At 43.3% G+C, this 19,403-nt stretch overlaps 1 protein-coding gene across 1 annotated transcript in view; it reads left to right on the top strand.

Moving 5' to 3' along the window:
* Window positions 1-13,513, top strand: part of LOC121278346 (trifunctional enzyme subunit alpha, mitochondrial-like) — a 71,632-nt gene extending 58,119 nt beyond the window's left edge. The window contains exons 17-20 of the mRNA XM_041188657.1: window positions 5,005-5,200; window positions 8,945-9,059; window positions 11,139-11,284; window positions 13,204-13,513. Of these exons, the coding sequence (XP_041044591.1) occupies window positions 5,005-5,200; window positions 8,945-9,059; window positions 11,139-11,284; window positions 13,204-13,349 (603 nt within the window). The 3' untranslated portion in view covers window positions 13,350-13,513. The remainder of the gene's footprint in view (window positions 1-5,004; window positions 5,201-8,944; window positions 9,060-11,138; window positions 11,285-13,203) is intronic.
* The last annotated feature ends 5,890 nt before the right edge of the window (window positions 13,514-19,403 follow it).

Genomic DNA, 19,403 nt, shown 5'->3' with positions numbered 1-19,403 from the left:
TGTTGCGTTTGTTTTAGGTTGAATTAAAAATGCTGCTTTCTGTGAATCTTTTCCTAACATTTTATTGAAAAATAGTATGTAAGTTTAGCTTTTTATAAACATACATACATAATGAGAAGTTTTTGCAACAATTACTAACAAAATGCAGCATTGTCTTAAAAGTGTGAAGTGTTTCTGTTGTAGTCCTTGTAAATTTACACTGCAGAAGAAACTTATTTCCATTAAATCATGATAACTTACTGAGGACAATAGTATGAATTATTTATTATAAAATTCTAATGGCTATAATTTGCCAAAGTAGGAATTGTACCAGAGGGATCAGAAATTAAATGAAACCAACATAAAAATTGTTCATCATTGAGCTTTTATCCTTGTTGAGTGCCCACCAGTAAATCCCTTAGCATGGCCTTAGCAGCCATGATTTATTTCTTCCAGAAATTCTATTGCCCTCACTCTGACTGTGTAGGTTTAGAAAACTCATCCAGCATTCCAGAGTTTGTTCTTGATCATTCTTCAGTGATCCCTATTGTCAGAATATGTCTGCTATTCAAGCTTGTCTGTGCTGTGTCCTAATAATAAGCTTAAGATGCTGCCATCTGTACAATGACCATCAAAACAAGATTCATTAGAGCAACTGGCACTGACTCACATGCTAGCAAGATTCACCTGCCCCCAGGAAAGTAGGGATGGGAATTTGAGAAGAACTATTTGCTCTCATTGAGCTGAGTGTGATATTTTACATTGATTTATTAAATTTCTCAAGCTTATTATAATTATTCATGGAGTATTAAGCATAATGGGAAATGTATGCAAAGCCTAAATTGATGTCCTGCTGCAAAAGCAGTCTCAGATTTAGAATACACATCCAAAGCAGCTTACTCTTAAAGCAAATTTATTTTGTGGTTACCAGTTTTTACCCAAGTTCATATTTTTTAAGACTAAAACAAAAACAGAATTACCTGGAAAAACTCAGCAGGTCTGGCAGCATCGACAGAGAAGAAAAGAGTTGACGTTTCGAGTCCTCATGACCTTTCGACAGAACTTGAGTGAATCCAAGAAAGGGGTGAAATATAAGCTGGTTTAAGGTGTGTGTGGGAGGGGTAGGGGGGGGTGCGGTTTGGGTGGGGGGAGAGAAGTGGAGGGGGTTGGTGTGGTTGTAAGGACAAACAAGCAGTGATAGAAGCAGATCATCAAAAGATGTCACAGACAACAGAACAAAAGAACACATAGGTGTTAAAGTTGGTGATATTATCTAAACGAATGTGCTAATTAAGAATGGATGGTAGGGCACTCAAGGTATAGCTCTGTTGGGGGTGGGGGGAGCATAAAAGATTTAAAAATATTTAAAAATAATGGAAATAGGTGGGAAAAGAAAAATCTATATAATTTATTGGAAAAAACAAAAGGAAGGGGGAAGAAACAGAAAGGGGGTGGGGATGGAGGAGGGAGTTCAAGACCTAAAGTTGTTGAATTCAATATTCAGTTTGGAAGGCTGTAAAGTGCCTAGTCGGAAGTTGAGGTGTTGTTCCTCCAGTTTGCGTTGGGCTTCACTGGAACAATGCAGCAAGCCAAGGACAGACATGTGGGCAAGAGAGCAGGGTGGAGTGTTAAAATGGCAAGCGACAGGGAGGTTTGGGGTCATTCTTGCGGACAGACCGCAGGTGTTCTGCAAAGTGGTCACCCAGTTTACGTTTGGTCTCTCCAATGTAGGGGAGACCACATTGGGAGCAACAAATGCAGTGGACTAAGTTGGGGGAAATGCAAGTGAAATGCTGCTTCACTTGAAAGGAGTGTTTGGGCCCTTGGACGGTGAGGAGAGAGGAAGTGAAGGGGCAGGTGTTGCATCTTTTGCGTGGGCATGGGGTGGTGCCATAGGAGGGGGTTGAGGAGTAAGGGGTGATGGAGGAGTGGACCAGGGTGTCCCGGAGGGAACGATCCCTACAGAATGCCGATAGGGGGGGCGGTGAAGGGAAGATGTATTTGGTGGTGGCATCATGCTGGAGTTGGCGGAAATGGCGGAGGATGATCCTTTGAATGCGGAGGCTGGTGGGGTGGGACAAGGGGGATCCTATCATGTTTCTGAGAGGAGAAGACGTGAGGGCGGATGCACGGGAGATGGGCCGGACATGGTTGAGGGCCCTGTCAACGACCGTGGGTGGAAAACCTCAGTTAAGGAAGAAGGAGGACATGTCAGAGGAACTGTTTTTGAAGGTAGCGTCATCGGAACAGATGCGATGGAGGTGAAGGAACTGAGAGAATGGGATGGAGTCCTTACAGGAAGCGGGGTGTGAGGAGCTGTAGTCGAGGTAGCTGTGGGAGTCAGTAGGTTTGTAATGGATATTGGTGGACAGTCTATCACCAGAGATTGAGACAGAGAGGTCAAGGAAGGGAAGGGAATTGTCAGAGATGGACCACGTGAAAATGATGGAGGGGTGGAGATTGGAAGCAAAATTAATAAATTTTTCCAAGTCCCGACGAGAGCATGAAGCAGCACCGAAGTAATCATCAATGTACCAGAGAAAGAGTTGTGGAAGGGGGCCGGAGTAGGACTGGAACAAGGAATGTTCCACATACCCCATAAAGAGACAGGCATAGCTGGGGCCCATGTGGGTACCCATAGCCACACCTTTTATTTGGAGGAAGTGAGAGGAGTTGAAGGAGAAATTGTTCAGTGTGAGAACAAGTTCAGCCAGGTGGAGGAGAGTAGTGGTGGATGGGGATTGTTCAGGAGATTCCTGAACATTCCTTGTTCCAGTCCTACTCCGGCCCCCTTCCACAACTCTTTCTCCGGTACATCGATGATTACTTCGGTGCTGCTTCATGCTCTCGTCGGGACTTGGAAAAATTTATTAATTTTGCTTCCAATCTCCACCCTTCTATCATTTTCACGTGGTCCATCTCTGACACTTCCCTTCCCTTCCTTGACCTCTCTGTCTCAATCTCTGGTGATAGACTGTCCATCAATATCCATTACAAGCCTACCGACTCCCACAGCTACCTCGACTACAGCTCCTCACACCCCGCTTCCTGTAAGGACTCCATCCCATTCTCTCAGTTCCTTTGCCTCCGTCGCATCTGTTCCAATGATGCTACATTCAAAAACAGTTCCTCTGACATGTCCTCCTTCTTCCTTAACTGAGGTTTTCCACCCACGGTCGTTGACAGGGCCCTCAACCATGTCCGGCCCATCTCCTGCGCATCCGCCCTAATGCCTTCTCCTCCCTCCCAGAAATATGATAGGATCCCCCTTGTCCTCACTTATCACCCCACCAGCCTCCGCATTCAAAGGATCATCCTCCGCCATTTCCGCCAACTCCAGCATGATGCCACCACCAAATACATCTTCCCCTCACCCCCCCCCCCCCGCCCCCCCAATCGGCATTCCGTAGGGATCGTTCCCTCCGGGACACCCTGGTCCACTCCTCCATCACCCCTTACTCCTCAACCCCCTCCTATGGCACCACCCCATGCCCACGCAAAAGATGTAACACCTGCCCCTTCACTTCCTCTCTCCTCACCGTCCAAGGGCCCAAACACTCCTTTCAAGTGAAGCAGCATTTCACTTGCATTTCCCCCAACTTAGTCTACTGCATTCGTTGCTCCCAATGTGGTCTCCCCTACATTGGAGAGACCAAACGTAAACTGGGCGACCGCTTTGCAGAACACCTGCGGTCTGTCCACAAGAATGACCCAAACCTCCCTGTCGCTTGCCATTTTAACACTCCACCCTGCTCTCTTGCCCACATGTCTGTCCTTGGCTTGCTGCATTGTTCCAGTGAAGCCCAACGCAAACTGGAGGAACAACACCTCATCTTCCGACTAGGCACTTTACAGCCTTCCGAACTGAATATTGAATTCAACAACTTTAGGTCTTGAGCTCTCTCCTCCATCCCCACCCCTTTTCTGTTTCTTCCCCTTTCCTTTTGTTTTTTCCAATAAATTATATAGATTTTTCTTTTCCCACCTATTTCCATTATTTTTAAATATTTTTAAATCTTTTATGCTCCCCCCACCCCCACTAGAGCTATACCTTGAGTACCCTACCATCCATTCTTAATTAGCACATTCGTTTAGATAATATCACCAACTATAACACCTATGTGTTCTTTTGTTCTGTTGTTTGTGACATCTTTTGATGATCTTCTTCTATCACTGCTTGTTTGTCCTTACAACCACACCCCCCCCTCCACTTCTCTCCACCCACCCAAACTGCCGCCCCCCCCCCCCCCCCCCCCCCCCAACACACACCTTAAATCAGCTTATATTTCACCCCTTTCTTGGATTCACTCAAGTTCTGTCGAAGGGTCATGAGGACTCAAAACGTCAACTCTTTTCTTCTCCGCCGATGCTGCCAGACCTGCTGAGTTTTTCCAGGTAATTCTGTTTTTGTTTTGGATTTCCAGCATCCGCAGTTTGTTTGTTTTTTAAGACTAGTATTGTGTAGTACTGAAGTAAAGGTTTATGAATTTAAATTCCAATTCATTGACTTTCTTTCCACACCGAAATGTTTTCATGTCTTTTAAACTGAGACTTGTAGCTGCAAGTGAATAACTGTGTTTGGATGTCAGAGTAACTGCTAATGCTGTAAACACAGTAGCTTAATTTTATGTATGGCAGCATCATGTATTGGCCCATAGATGTCCAGTGCACAATGCTTTAATATTAAAGCAATGGTATTTTGTGGGACAAAGAAATCAAGGTTCTACCTGAGTATTCGTTTTTGACAATTTTTCTCGAGGGCTCTTCTTAGCTAGGTTCACTGTGTTAATTTTACCATAGCCTATATATTTTGAACTAAAGTAGGAGAGCCTAATTTCTTACCTCATTAAAATTTCCTAGCTATACTTTTCATAATGGAATAAAGCATATATTGTATGAACTAAATTGACATTTCCTCTAAATAATCTTTTGAGGAGTAGTAATTTTTAGGATCAAGTTTATGAGGGCAATGGGCTTTTGATTATTGCAAATTGAAACTAAGATGCCAATAACTTGCATTCCCAGGAACACGGTGATCCAAAGAAACTAGATGCAGTTACAACTGGCTTTGGGTTTCCTGTGGGCACTGCCACGCTGATTGATGAAGTTGGTATTGATGTCGCAGCGCATGTCGCAGAGGATTTGGGAAAAGCTTTTGGCTCTCGAATGTCTGGTGGGAACGCTGACCTATTAAAGGAGATGGTTGCAAAGGGATTTTTAGGTAAGCAAAATTAGCTGTGATATAACAAATCTATGGACACAATATGGAGATAATTCTTACTGATACCAATGAATAGGACGTTTGCTTCCACACGTGCAGTGATATCTGTTATTACCTAGCTCTATTGCAATATACCACCAGGTTCTAGAATTGAAATTCAGTTCTTTGGTTATGTTTCACAGGAATAAATTTGGCCCAGTATTTATCAGCTGATTTCCTTTTTAGCTGGTCCTTTGTTTCAAGTTTTCTTCAGTGTTGCTTTTATAGCTGATTCAACGTTGCTGTCCCTATTTTAGAGAGCAGTCTGTTTTATGTATTAAATTCCTCAGGCAAAACATGTCAGTTTGTGTTATTGCAATCACCCAGCCTCTGACATCTAAATTGATTGATACCATCAGGTAAATACTAGTCAAAAGCAAAAATCTGCGGATGCTGAAAATCCAAGACAAAAACAAAAATACCTGGAAAAACTCAGCAGGTCTGACAGCACCTACAGAGAGGAACACAGTTAATGTTTCGAGTCCATATGACTCTTCAACAGAACTAAGGAAAAATAGAAAAGGTGAAATATAAGCTGGTTTAATGGGGGATGGGACAAGTAGAGCTGGTTAGAGTGCCAAATAGGTGGAGATAACCAAAAGATGTCATAGACAAAAGGACAAAGAGGTGTTGAAGCCGGTGATATTATCTAAAGAATGTGATAATAAAGGTACAGATAGCCCTAGTTGGGGGTGGGGTAGGGGGAAGGGATCGAAATAGGCTAAAAGGCAAAGATAAAACAATGGATGGAAATACATTTAAAAATAATGGAAAAAGGTGGGAAAAGAAAAATCTATATAAATTATTGGAAAAAAAGGGGATCGGGATGGGGATGGAGGAGAGAGTTCATGATCTAAAATTGTTGAACTCAATGTTAAGTCCGGAAGGCTGTAAAGTGCCTAGTCGGAAGATGAGGTACTGTTCCTCCAGTTTGCGTTGAGCTTCACTGGAACAATGCAGCAGGCCAAGGACGGACATGTGGGCATGAGAGCAGGGTGGAGTGTTGAAATGGCAAGCAACAGGGAGGTCTGGGTCATGCTTGCGGACAGACCGAAGGTGTTCTGCAAAGCGGTCACTCAGTCTGCGTTTGGTCTCTCCAATTTAGGGGAAACCGCATTGGGAGCAGCGAATGCAGTAGATTAAATTGAGGGAAGTGCAAGTGAAATGCTGCTTCACTTGAAAGGAGTGTTTCGGCCCTTGGACAGTGAGGAAAGGAGAGGTAAAGGGGCACGTATTGCACCTTCTGCGGTTGCATGGGAAGGTGCCGTGAGAGGGGTTGAGGTATAGGGGGTGATGGAGGAATGGACCAGGGTGTCCCGGAGGGAACGATCCGTGCGTAATGCCAGGGGGGATGTTGGGATGATGTGTTTGGCAGTGGCATCATGCTGGAAATGGCAGAGGATGATCCTTTGAATGCGGAGGCTGGTGGGGTGATAAGTGAGGACAAGAGGGAGAGGAAAGTGTGAGGGCGGATGCACTGGAGATGGGCCGGACACAGTTGAGGGCCCTGTCAACCACCGTGGGTGGAAAACTTCGGTTAAGGAAGACATGCCAGAGGAACTGTTTTTGAAAGTGGCATCATCAGAACAGATGTGACAGAGGCGAAGAAACTGAGAGAATGGGATGGAGTCCTTACAGGAAGCGGGGTGTGAGCAGCTGTAGTCAAGGTAGCTGTGGGAGTCGGTCGGCTTGTAATGAACATTGGTGGACAGTCTATCACCAGAAATTGAGACAGAGAGGTCAAGGAAGGGAAGTGTCAGAGATGGACCATGTAAAAATGATGGAGGGGTGGAGATTGGAAGCAAAATTAATAAATATTTCCAGGTCCAGACGAGAGCATGAAGCAGCACCGAAGCAATCATTGGTGTACCGGAGAAAGAATTGTTGGAGGGAGTCAGAGTAGGACTCGTACAAGGAATGTTCCACATACCCCATAAAGAAACAGGCATAACTGAGGCCCATGCGGGTACCCATAGCCACACCTTTTATTTGGAGGAAGTGAGAGGAGTTGAAGGAGAAATTGTTCAGCGTGAGAGCAAGTTCAGCCAGACGGAGGAGAGTAGTGGTGGATGGGGATTGTTCGAGCAAGAAATGCAGAGCGATCAGACCATCCTGGTGGGAGATGGAGGTGTAGAGGGATTGGATGTCCATGATGAAGAGGAGGCGGTTGGGGCCAGGGAACTGGAAATTGTTGATATGATGTAGGGTGTCAGAGGAATCATGGTTGTAGGTGGGAAGGGACTGGACAAGGGGAGAGAGAATGGAGTCAAGATAACAAGAAATGAGTTCCGTGGGGCAGGAACAGGCTGACACGATCGGTCTACCGGGACAGTCCTGTTTGTGGATTTTGGGTAGGAGGTAGAAGCAGGCCGTCTGAGGTTGGGAGACTGAGGTTGGAAGCTGTGGAAGGAAGATCTCCAGAGGAGATAAGGTCAGTAACAGTCCTGGAAAGAATGGCTTGATGTTCAGTGGTAGGGTCATGGCCCAAGGGGAGGTAGGAGGAAGTGTCTGCGAGTTGATGCTCAGCCTCTGCGAGGTAGAGGTCAGTGCGCCAGACAACAACAGCACCACCCTTGTCAGCAGGTTTGATGACAATGTCAGGGTTAGACCTGAGAGAACGGAGTGCAGCAAGTTCAGAGAGAGACAGGTTAGAGTGGGTGAGAGGAGCAGAGAAATTGAGACGACTGATGTCATGCCGACAGTTCTCAATGAAAAGATCAAGAGAAGGTAAGAATCCAGAGCGAGGAGTCCAGGTGGAGGGAGAATATTGGAGGCGGGTAAAAGGATCCGTTGAATGGGGAGAGGACTCCTGCCCAAAGAAGTGAGCATGGAGATGAAGGTGGTGGAAGAAGAGTTCAGTGCCGAGCCCGAAATTCATTGAGATGAGGACGTAAGGGTATGAAACTGAATCCTTTGCTGAGCACTGAACATTCAACATTGGAGAGGGGAAGGTCAGGGGGTATGGTGAATATTAGTCTTGCACATTTTGCCCCTTATATGATTTAGCACAATTCTATGCAACAGTCCTTAATTTGTCTTCTGTGTTCAGTTTATCCTAGTGCTCTGCTTGATTGTCCAAGAAAATTTGTTGCAAAGTGATAAAGTGTAATGTTGGTCAGTCCTTCATCTTTATATGGTTGGGTTGGGTCTCTATAGTTGAGTACCTTTCTCTGTGAAGCATTTCATGGACCCAGAGCCTTCTGATCAAAATCTTGCTTCTCTCGTTCCCCCTGGGTTCTTCCAGTGACTTTCTATGATCTTTGACCCCTTGTTCTCCATTATTCCAAAAGTATAAACAATCTTTCACATTTTTCCCACTCTCAAATCTCCAGGTTTCACTCAAGCCTTCACTGACTGTTGATTTCTCAGTATCATTTCAACTCATCATATTCCTGCTAACCACGCGACTGCTAATCCCAGCTTTGCAGGAAATTCTGGGCACCACCCCCTCGCCACTGCCCAGTATCCCCCTCCAACCCTGACCCACATTCCTCGGTGGACTTGTTCTCTTTTTTTTTAAAGAGTAGATTGTGATGAAGGGGTTGACAATGTTGGTTCTAGGAAATTATTGACAAGTATAAAAGACTTGTGAAATTTGTCTTTGAAACAGTTAAGTGTTACTGTAGCAATTGTATGTTATAGGTCTCTGATTCATATGTACCAGAATAAAGTAATCAAATTCCGTTTTAATTCTTTCAATTTTAGGCCGTAAGACAGGAAAAGGTTGCTACCTTTACCAGGCAGGTGCGAAAGGTAAAACTTTGAATCCAGGTGCTAAGGAAATCCTAGGCCGCTTTAAACTGCCCGTTAACCTTGAGGTGTAAGTAAGATGTAAAATATTTTGCAAACCCTTCCTTCAAATGCAGCACGCCATTCCGTTGTTCATGATAACTTGGACCAACAAGTGACTGATAATAAGTAGTCCATTAACTTCTCTTTGAAGCTTGCATTTATATAGCACTTTCATGTCCTCTGAATGCCCCAAAAAGCTTTTTACAGCCAATGAATTACTTTTGTCATTATGTATAACTGGATCAGTGGAATGGCCTGTTCTGTCACACGTTGGGAGATCAAGGTTTAAAGAAAAAAAGAAGTGACTTGCATTTAAATAGCGACTTTCATAACCAAAGGATTTCCCAAAACACTACAGCCAGTGAAGTATTTGGTAAATTGTAGTCGTTGTCACTACACTTTGTCAATGTGTACCCTCTAAGCTGCATGATTGCGCAGCAGGGTAGCAATCTGTAATGTACCACAGAGAACAAATAGTGCACAAACAACATTCCCTTTTAAAATGCACGTGTACACAACCACGCAACGATCTTGTAGGCTGTGCACTGCAACAAGCAGAAATTAGAGGTCAGATTGGTCACTGTTATAATGTGCAGTTAGGCTCTGTACTTACAGTTCTTGCCCCTTGTGCCTCTTCTACGACCTTATATTTAATTTCTTCACAACTTGCAACCTTCAACTGCCCAGGTCCTATAATCTAGAATTCCGAACCTAAAGCTTTCTGCTTCTCTACCTTGTTCTCCTTTAAGATGCTCCTGTAAAACCTACCTCCTTGACCAAGCTTTTGGACAACTGTCCTAATAAACCCTAACTTACTGTCAATTTTTGTATGCTAATGCTCCTGTGAAGTACCTGGGATATTTTACAATGTTAAAATGCTATATAAATGCAAATTGCTACTTTGGCCCACACTGCAATGGATGTAGCTAAAGTTCAGCTGATTTCTTACTGAATGTAAATTTTTTAATAAGTTTGTTTAAATGCAAATACCCATAAATGTTCACTGGTTTAATGTTCTGTGGATGTTTAAGCAGTTTGTAACCTAGGTAAACATACATGTAGCATACTGTTTTCCTATTTTAATGTGTATGGTACAAATGGAGCAGTCTTGCGCACTGGCCCAGATCTTCCAAGCAGCAGCAATGATTATCAGATTGCAGCTGCAATCGAAAATTCCCCTGACTTGACACCGCTCCGCTTTTCTTCCAGAGTCTTCTAAGCCCGGCTTTCCCAGAAATGTGCAGAACAGCATCCCTCGGGAAATTCCGTTACAGCAAAGTAGACTCGGGGGAAGACAAGACGTGTCCCCTTTTTCATGATGCTAGTTGCCATATGGTAACTTCAAATGTTTAGCCTGAATGTTAGTGAATGGGTGAGTGGATGCGTGGGTGGGGGTGTTGAGGTGAGTAAGTGGGTAGGGTTAGGTGGGTGGTGAGGTAAGCGGGTAGGGGGAGGAGGTGGGTGAGTGGGTATTTGCCAGGTGATCAAGTTGGGTCAGGAGGGATAGTCAGGTGGTTGGCAGCAGAAGCATAGATGGGCCAGGAGGTGTAGTTTGGTGGTCTGGGGTGTAGTTGGGTCAGGTTGGTGGAGGGTTAGTATGAGTGATCAGGGGCTCAATTGTGTAGTTACCCAGATGTTAGACTAGGTTTTAATCTACTAAAATTTCCTAGGTAACTATCTAGGTAAGTACCGCAGAACTGTCCAAACTCGCTGAATCTAACTCCAAGTCAGAAATATTCATGGAGGGTTCCAGGGAGCAGGGGAATTACCCATCAGAATTGATACTTCCTGGACAATTCCCACATAGGTCCGCACATCAGGACCACCACAGTTTCCTGACATGCATCTTCAGTCATGCAGCTGGTCTCCAACGATCTGGATACTGAAAGATTTGGCCCAATGTTTCTATATGTTCAGGCACTGATGTTTTATACTATGCGCACGCACGTGTACTTATGGAGAACAGAGAATAGTGGGGACATAGAAATGAAGTCTGCTCTGATATTGTGAAAAAATTTTCAGCATGTAAACTTTGAAGTACTCTATTTTTCCCTCTTACTATCTTGTTGCAGTTGAGAATTTACTGACTCATTTTCTCCCTTTTCAGTTCATCAGATGAAGATATTCAGTTGCGACTGGTGTCAAGATTTGTGAACGAGGCAGTACTGTGCCTTCAAGATGGAGTATTAAGTGACCCAGTTGAGGGAGATATTGGTGCTGTTTTTGGCCTAGGGTTCCCACCATGCCTTGGAGGTAAAGCATTTGTTAAATTTGAAAGGACCCACTACTCTGTATTAAGCATTTAAGATTCAAGATTTTGTTTTCCCAGAACTGTGAAAACTTATTATTTTTTTTTAAAAGTCTGCTAAATATGGTCCATTTGATGCAAAGTGAATTGTAAGTTTACCTTATTTTGTTAGAAAATTCTATGGAATTTTAACTGAGGGATTACTTTTTCAAAGCAAAGTTTAAAATTGCTGGATACCATTTGTACAAAATTGAGCACTTTTTTTCCTTTGGTGCTTTTTTCTCTTCAAATTCCAGTAATTTTATTACTTTTCTGTTAGAAGTAACTATTTTCTTTGATTGACATAATTTGTTTGAGGTAGAGTTGTTAGTGAAGTAACAAATACAAGAGACAAAATGTTCCCATTTGTAATGTCTTTCACTTACAATCTAATAGTTGATCAAATGGAAAAGATTTGTCTAGGACATCATTCTAGCAAAGCAGACAGTCCAGTGGCAATGTCAAATTACATCAAGTTAAATGGAGTTAGGGGGCAAGAAGGGAGTGCGGGAAGTGGAAAACATGGGTAAACAGGAAAATCTGAAAAATTGAAGCTTAATTGGGCAGAGTCCACTCACTTTTCTGAATATGCATGAGCAGCTTGTGTAGCGTGGCCATGTTTTCCATCCTTTCTATGTAGGAAATGCTGGTAACACTAGTGAAAACTTCCAACACATATTTAAAAGATTACTCATTGTCCTTTATTAAGAAAGCATCCCTACAATAATACTGGCGAGTGAAGCAATACATACCATTGGTTTCTGTTCCCTATGGCTATCTAGCAACATTTGTATAAGTATGGAATGGGAGAGAACAGATTGGGTGTGGCAGTGGAGATCCTGTGGTTGAATAAGTTGCTGACAATATCTAGACTGAAGTAAATCCGAGTTACTTGAGTGAGGCACTGACTAAACCTGGCACCCGTTGAACTGTACAATTCAGAGGAGTGAAAATTGAATTTAGTTGTGGGGAGGAGAGGAAAATAATGTTTTTTTGATTTGCTTTAGGAGGAGTGGAAGTATACTCTACACATTCCTTTTTCTGTTTCAGTTCTCTGCCCAAAGGCAGGTCCGACCCATAGCACTGTGACCTCCACCACAGGTGGAGCAAGGAGGCAGGTCCCGAATCCTCCCAGTCAGAACTGGGAATCAAACCTATGCTTTTGGCACCAGTCTGATCCACACCAGCCGCCCAGCCAACTGAGCCAACCAGCCCCCAAGGAGTCCGAGTTGCTCTGGCAACATACACTTTACATGCTTGCTGTAGTCCTGAGCTATGAATGGTGATGGTAGAGGTTCCAGTTTTCTTTACATCGCATGGGTGACCAGGAATCTCCTCTTATCACCTGCCATTGGTGTACGTTGGAAGGATTTACAAGTTGATAATCAACCTGTTTAGCCACATTATGAACGTGCCTTCTTCAGCCATCAAGTTGTGGAGTAAGATTTGAACCTGGAGCTTTTAGCCCACAGGACTTTTGACCCACTGGGCCACAAGACCACCACCTACACAATTAACCACAATTTCAATTATTGAATATGCTCCCTTCCCCCCCAAAGTATTTTTTTTTAATTGGGTGCAAGTACTGCTGGGACTGTGTATTTTAACTGGTCATAGAGTTTATATTTAGCTGGATGAGAAATTTTGAATATACAGTTTGATTTATCATAGCTGTTCTGACTCAGTGATGCATTTGAATGAATCATGCAAAAAAAATGGTCAACACACCCACTTGTGGGAAATAAGTCTCGCTGATAAGAGACAATATTATCACTATAGTAGCCAAATATTTGCAATATATAAAACAGGAATAAGTTTTGCAGTATTATACACAGTAATTCATTCAGAATCAAATTAATTTTTAATGGGGTTTCATCCACTTTAGGACCATTCAAATTTTTGGATGCCTATGGAGCAAACAAACTGGTTGATAAGATGAAAAAATATGAAAGTGTTTATGGCAGTGAGTTCACACCTTGCCAGATGTTGCTGGACTACGCTAAGGACACGAGCAAGAAATTCCATCACTAAGATGAAGCTTGTACCTATCTACATAACAGGATTCATCCAATAAAAATGTACATAATTGCAGAATGTGACCATTTTCAAAAGGTTGCAATCACGTTTCTTGGATACAAGGGGAAGTTTTATCTGAACTGTTGATTTCTTTAACATTAAATGATATACAGTCTGAATATACCTGTTTCTAACATTCAATATTTTAGTCAACTAGCTTTGATTAGTACCGTCAAAATCGCAACTTATTCAGCAGCACTGTTTTATAACGTATAATTTCAATGCTGTTCAGTTTTGCTCTTAATATGTTTGAAGATTTGTTTCCAGCGATTTTTTTTTTTGTGTGAAGCCTGGTAAGTTCATATCAAATTTGTCTACTCCTTGAGAGTAGCAATAAGGCCATTCCAATGCAATGTTATAAATATTTTTTAAAAATTGATTATAATACTCTGTCCCTTATTAAATAATACAAGGATGGCTTGGTGCTTATCATGTTTTGAAAAAGGTTGTGGGTTGGAAATCAGGCACAAAAATCTTTTTCAAGAGGAAGATGATTAGTTTACCAGCCAATAAACATTGAAATTTGGCAAGTGAGCCAAATACCATTTGAATTTAAAATCTGAACATTTGTTTTAAATGCAACAATTGTATGACTTCATTAGAAAGGAACAGTTCTTGCATTTCCAGAGCCATTGTCCATGTTAAGGTAATACATATATGATCTAGTATTATCCAACTCTCCTGATCAGCCAAAGACACTCCAAATGCTAGTTGGCAAATATAAAACTATATAATTGTTTTTTATTGCTGCCTTGTAATTAAATATCAGCTGTAAAGTTTTTTTATGATTGGGCTAATGGGAAATTTCCCACACAGTTAAGTTGGTAAAATCATTGTTTAATCATATGAACAAGGATTGATACAATCATAATCTTGGTTGCTACTATTTAGCCTCTGATGGCAAAAAGGGAAAATAGCATTAGCAAATGTTCCCACTCCTGTTTGAAGTACACTGACCTTTGTTAAAACTGTACATCTCATGTGATGCTCCTATGTCTGAATAGTCAAGCGTAGAAGACTGAAGAAAGGTGATTTGTAGGGTGGTCTGTAGTTTGGGATGTCCACATATCACCAATTCTGTCAACTGAAACTTGCACAGTAAGATAAAACTGGAATTGTAACAGTCTGATTTTTTAAAAAAGGTTAATTCCTGTCTCTGGGTCAGGTAGTCTGATCACATTGCACTTAAATCTTCTGAAGAATCATTTACCTCAGAATGTAGCCTTGGTAAAATTCCTAAACAGCCAAAATACATGTCGAAAAATACATAAGGAGCACAGTGAATCACTGTATGAAATGGATCATTTTATTGTATTTCTTCTGTCCTGCATTTAAGGGGAGGGATTATTAGTTTTATTAACTAAATACCTTGAAATAATTGTTGCAGCCTTGGAATCAAGTGTTGACTAATTTACACTCTGTAAAATGTCCATTGCTTCTGGAGTCTCAAGGATCTAACTGTCCTCCTTTATGTGCTGTCCTTTGGCAACATGTCCTTTAGGCATGGCTTCAGCTTCCACACACATGCTGACAACACCCAGCTCTACTTCTCCACCACATCTTTGACTCCTCCACTGCTCCTACTCTTTGTGATATCCAGTTGTGGATGAACCATAACTTCCTCTAGTTAGACATAAGGCTGATTGTAGCCTCCATCTTTTGTTCCCTAACCACTGATTCAATCCCACTTTCTAATCGTTGTTTTAAACTGAATGAGACTTTTTCTAACTTTGGCATCCTATTCAACTCAGAACTTTAAGCCGCCACGTTTAATATCTCTTCCTTTGGCTCAGTGTCCGTTTGTGTCTCCCTGTAAAACATAAGAACTTAGGGGCAGGAGTAGGCCATTTTGCCCTTCAAGTCTGCTCTGCTATTCGATAAAATCATGGCTGATCTGGTTGTGGCCTTAACTCCATCTTCCTGTCTTCCCCCTAAAATGCATCACTCCCTTGTCTGTGAAAGATATATCTAACTCGGCCTTAAATGAATTCAGTGATCCCGCCTCCACTGCTTTCTGGGGTAGAGAAATCCACAGGCTAAAGACTCAAGGAAAAGAAAATTCTCATCTCCATTTTAAAATGAAGACCTCTTGTTCTTAAACAGTGCCTCCTAGTTCTAGTCTCCTCCGCAAGAGGAAACACCCTTTTCGGTATCCACTCTATCCTGTCCCCTCAGGGATCTTTTATGTTTCAATAAGATCACCTTTCATTCTTCCAAACTCCAGTGGGTATAGGCCCAACCTGAGAAGAGTAAGGGGAAATGTAATAAAGTCTAAATTAGATTTAATGTGTTTGTGTTGACGTGCGGATTGTGGTAAATAAGGTTGGTGAGCTGCAGGTGCAGGTAGCCACGTGAAAGTATGATCTTGTGATAAATGAAAGCTGGCTTAAGGGCAGTACTGAGTCTTAAATATTCCTGGATGCAAGGTGTTCAGGAAAGAGAGGAGGGGTGGCAGTATTGATTGAGGAGAATATTTTAGTGCTGGAGAGAATGAGCATCCTAGAGGGTCAAACACAAACTATTTGGTTAGAGCTAAGAAACAATAGAGATATCATTACATCACTGGGTGTATATCACAGGCCAAAAACAGAATTACCTGGAAAAACTCAGCAGGTCTGGCAGCATCGGCGGAGAAGAAAAGAGTTGACGTTTCGAGTCCTCATGACCCTTCGACAGAACTTTTTTGTTTTTATCTCTGTGTATATCACAGGCCATTAACTAGTGGGAAAGGTAGAGAGGAACAAATCTGCAAGGAAATTAGAGTGAGGTGCAAGAATTATAAATTAGTTATAGGGTATTTTAGTTATCCTGATCTATAGACTGGGATAGTAATAGTATAGAGGGGCAAGAGTTTCTAGAATGTGTTCAGGAGAATTTTCTATGTCGCTATATTTTCAGTCCGAAAGGAAGGAGTCATTGCTGGATTGGAAGTGAATAAAACATAGTAGGGACACAGTGATCATAGTGTCATAAGGTTTAGGTTGGCTATGGACAGGGAGCAATCCAGAGTAAAAATAATAAATTGGGGGAGGGTCAACTTGAAAGGGGTAAGAACAGATCTGGTAAATGGAATGGAAGTTTGGCGGACAAAACTAATGGAATAAAGGCTGCTTTTAAAGAATGTACAGTCAAGGTACATTCCCATGAGAGAGAAGGGTAAGGCAAACAAGTCCGTTTCCCTGGCTGATGAAAAAGATAGAGAGTAAGATGATGCTGAAAAAGGATACATAGGACAGATGTCAAGTGAATAATACAATTGAGAACCAGGCTGAATACAGAAGATTGAGGAGAAGTAAAAAAGCAACTGAGAGAAACAATGTGAGAAGGTGAAAGGAAAGTATTTTATAGAGGTATATAAATGGTTGGTAAAGGAGGAGTGAGACCAATTAGGTACCTAAAGGGGGGGTTTATAAATAGGGGTTGTTAATTCACCAAGACCGGATGAGATGCTTCCAAGGATACTGAGGGAAGCACTGACCATAATCTTCCAATCCTGCACAGATACCAGGATGATAAGAGTGAACCGGACAACTGCGTATGTATGTTGTAGCCAATTGCTCAAAAAAGGGTGCAAGGATAAGTTCAGTTTAACCTTGGTGGTAGGAAAGCTGTTAGAAATGATAATTGGAGACAAAATTAGGAGTCATTTGGACAAATATGGGTTATGAGGATCATGCCGTTGACATGGCATACAATGACTTCCAAACTGCAAAGTTAGAACTCATGGAATAAAAGGGATGGTAGCGACATAGCTACAAAATTGGTTGAGTGACAGGAAAGAGAATGTAGTGCTAAACAGTTGTTTTTCAGACTGGAGGAAAGAATATTGGGGATGGATGCTTTTCTTGATTATATATTAAGGTCCTAAACTTTTAGAGGGCACAACCTCAAAATTTACAGGTGACACAAGACTTGGAACTGTTGCGCACGGAGAGAAAAATAGTCAATCTCCAAGAGCACAATTTTCTCGTCGGTATGCGGGGGGAGCGGGTGTAATGACGCATGGTGATGTCGAGCGTGCATCCTGACATAACCGCGCTCCATTGCAATATTTTGGTGGGTGAGCACGCGATGATCTCTGATGTGCGCCTGCCATTGATTAACAGGCCACTTCAGGTCCTTGAGCCACTAATCGAGGGCCCTTGCAATCTTCAGATCGTTGCACGGGCAGGTGGGTAGGCCACATTTTTATAAACCTCATCCGCGGACGGGATAAGAGAGGTGAGTAGGGTCGTGAGTGGTCTTTGATAGACATTTATATCCTTGTCTGTGTGAGCAGGAAAACTTCAAATCTCTTCACAGCTGCTTTTACAGGAATAACAGGCTTCAGGTCAATACTCTGGAGTAAACATCATTCTTGGGGCCTTGCTGGTTTCAGGAAGCCTTCCCTTACCCTGGGAATGGGAGTTGTGCTCTCCACTGGAGGCACCTCCTCTGAGGAGGATGGGAGGGCCAGAAGGGGTAGGAGGCCAGGAGTCCATACTCAACCTCCAGGGGAGGCACCTATGGGAGGACAGGTGCAGGCACAAGGGGCGCAGGGCCAATGGGAAGTACAGGGTGGAAGGGGCCACAGAAGATGCATCTATCCTGCTGCCAGGGTATACAGGCAGCGATGCAGCTACCTCAATATGTCTGAGGTGCAATGCCAAAGGAGGCTCAGTGTCTAAAGGGAGACAGTGACCTCCATCTGTCAGATGATAGGCCCTGAGATCTGCACCAACTGTGTGGGTGGGCACCCCATGCCAGTGGTGTTGAAGGCCACAACTGCCCACAACTTCTAAGCCTCCAGCTCTTTCCAGGGGTCTGTGGGTGATCTATGCAGAATCTCCCAGTCAGCTGTCCACACGTGTCAATCAGGTGACAGATGCTCTCTTCAAGCATGTGTTAGACTTTCTTTCACTATGCTGGGATGATGCCAGCCAGACAGAGTGAGCCTGAGGCTTTGCAGCAATTGTTGGGTTCCCCCGTGTCCAGGGTGCAATCAGACTGCACACATGTGGCCATCAAGGCGCAAGCGGGTCAGCCCGGTGCCTTCATCAACAGAGAGGGATTTCACTCTTTGAACATGCAAATAGCGTGTGCTCACAGGATGCTGATTCTGCAAGCCTGTGCTAGGTACCCAGAGTTCCCATGACATTTACCTCCTGAAACACTCCCAGGTGCCGAGGCTCTTCAGTGCTCCAGCCCGGCTGCGTGGATGGCTGCTGGGTGACGAGGGCTATCCCCTCAGAAGGTGGCTCATGACGCCTCTCCGTCATCTAAGAACAGAGGCTGAGCAGCGTTACAATAGGAGCCACAGCACCACACGGGCTGTGGTAGAGAGAACCATTGGTCTTCTCAAGATGCACTTCCGATCCCTGGACCATTCAGGGGACGCACTGCAATACCCCACAAGTGTGTGTCGCTAATGGTGGTTGCATGCTGTGCTCTCCACAATCTGGTGCTGTAACAGGGGAACGCAGTGGAATAAGATGATGTAGACTTGGATGCTCCAGCTGCACATGATGAGTCCAGTAGTGAGACTGAGGATGAGCACATGCAGGAGAACACAGGGGATAGACGCTGACCCAGGCAACCTCCAGGGAGGTAGGGACGTCTGGGAGATTTTGATCCAATGAACCTTCAGCTAGCACACCACAGTTCAACCTTCAACACATGCCAGGGCTGCAGGTTCCAAACCCTATACCTGAGAGCAACATCTGCCTGGTTAGGAACATTAACTATGTGCCTTGTTAATAAAGCTCAATGACAAACAAGTCACTCATAAAATCATGGGTTCCTGTCTGCCTGCAGAAGTAAGGGATCACCCTGAGCCTTGTTCACGTATGAAGCATTTAATAAATTCACAAAATAAAACAGAAAAGAAACTTAATTCAAAGGTGTTGAGCATCACACCAAATTATAATCAACTAATAGTGGGGCAACATAAAGCCACCAGTGAGAAGCCGGTGGTGTGCCTAACATGCCTTAAGTTTACGTTTTCAGGTGCTGTGTCTGGATACTTGCCCC

The sequence above is a fragment of the Carcharodon carcharias genome, chromosome 5, assembly GCF_017639515.1.
Source record: "Carcharodon carcharias isolate sCarCar2 chromosome 5, sCarCar2.pri, whole genome shotgun sequence".
Classification (NCBI taxonomy): Eukaryota; Metazoa; Chordata; class Chondrichthyes; order Lamniformes; family Lamnidae; genus Carcharodon; species Carcharodon carcharias.
This window is presented reverse-complemented; position numbering and strand designations above follow the sequence as displayed.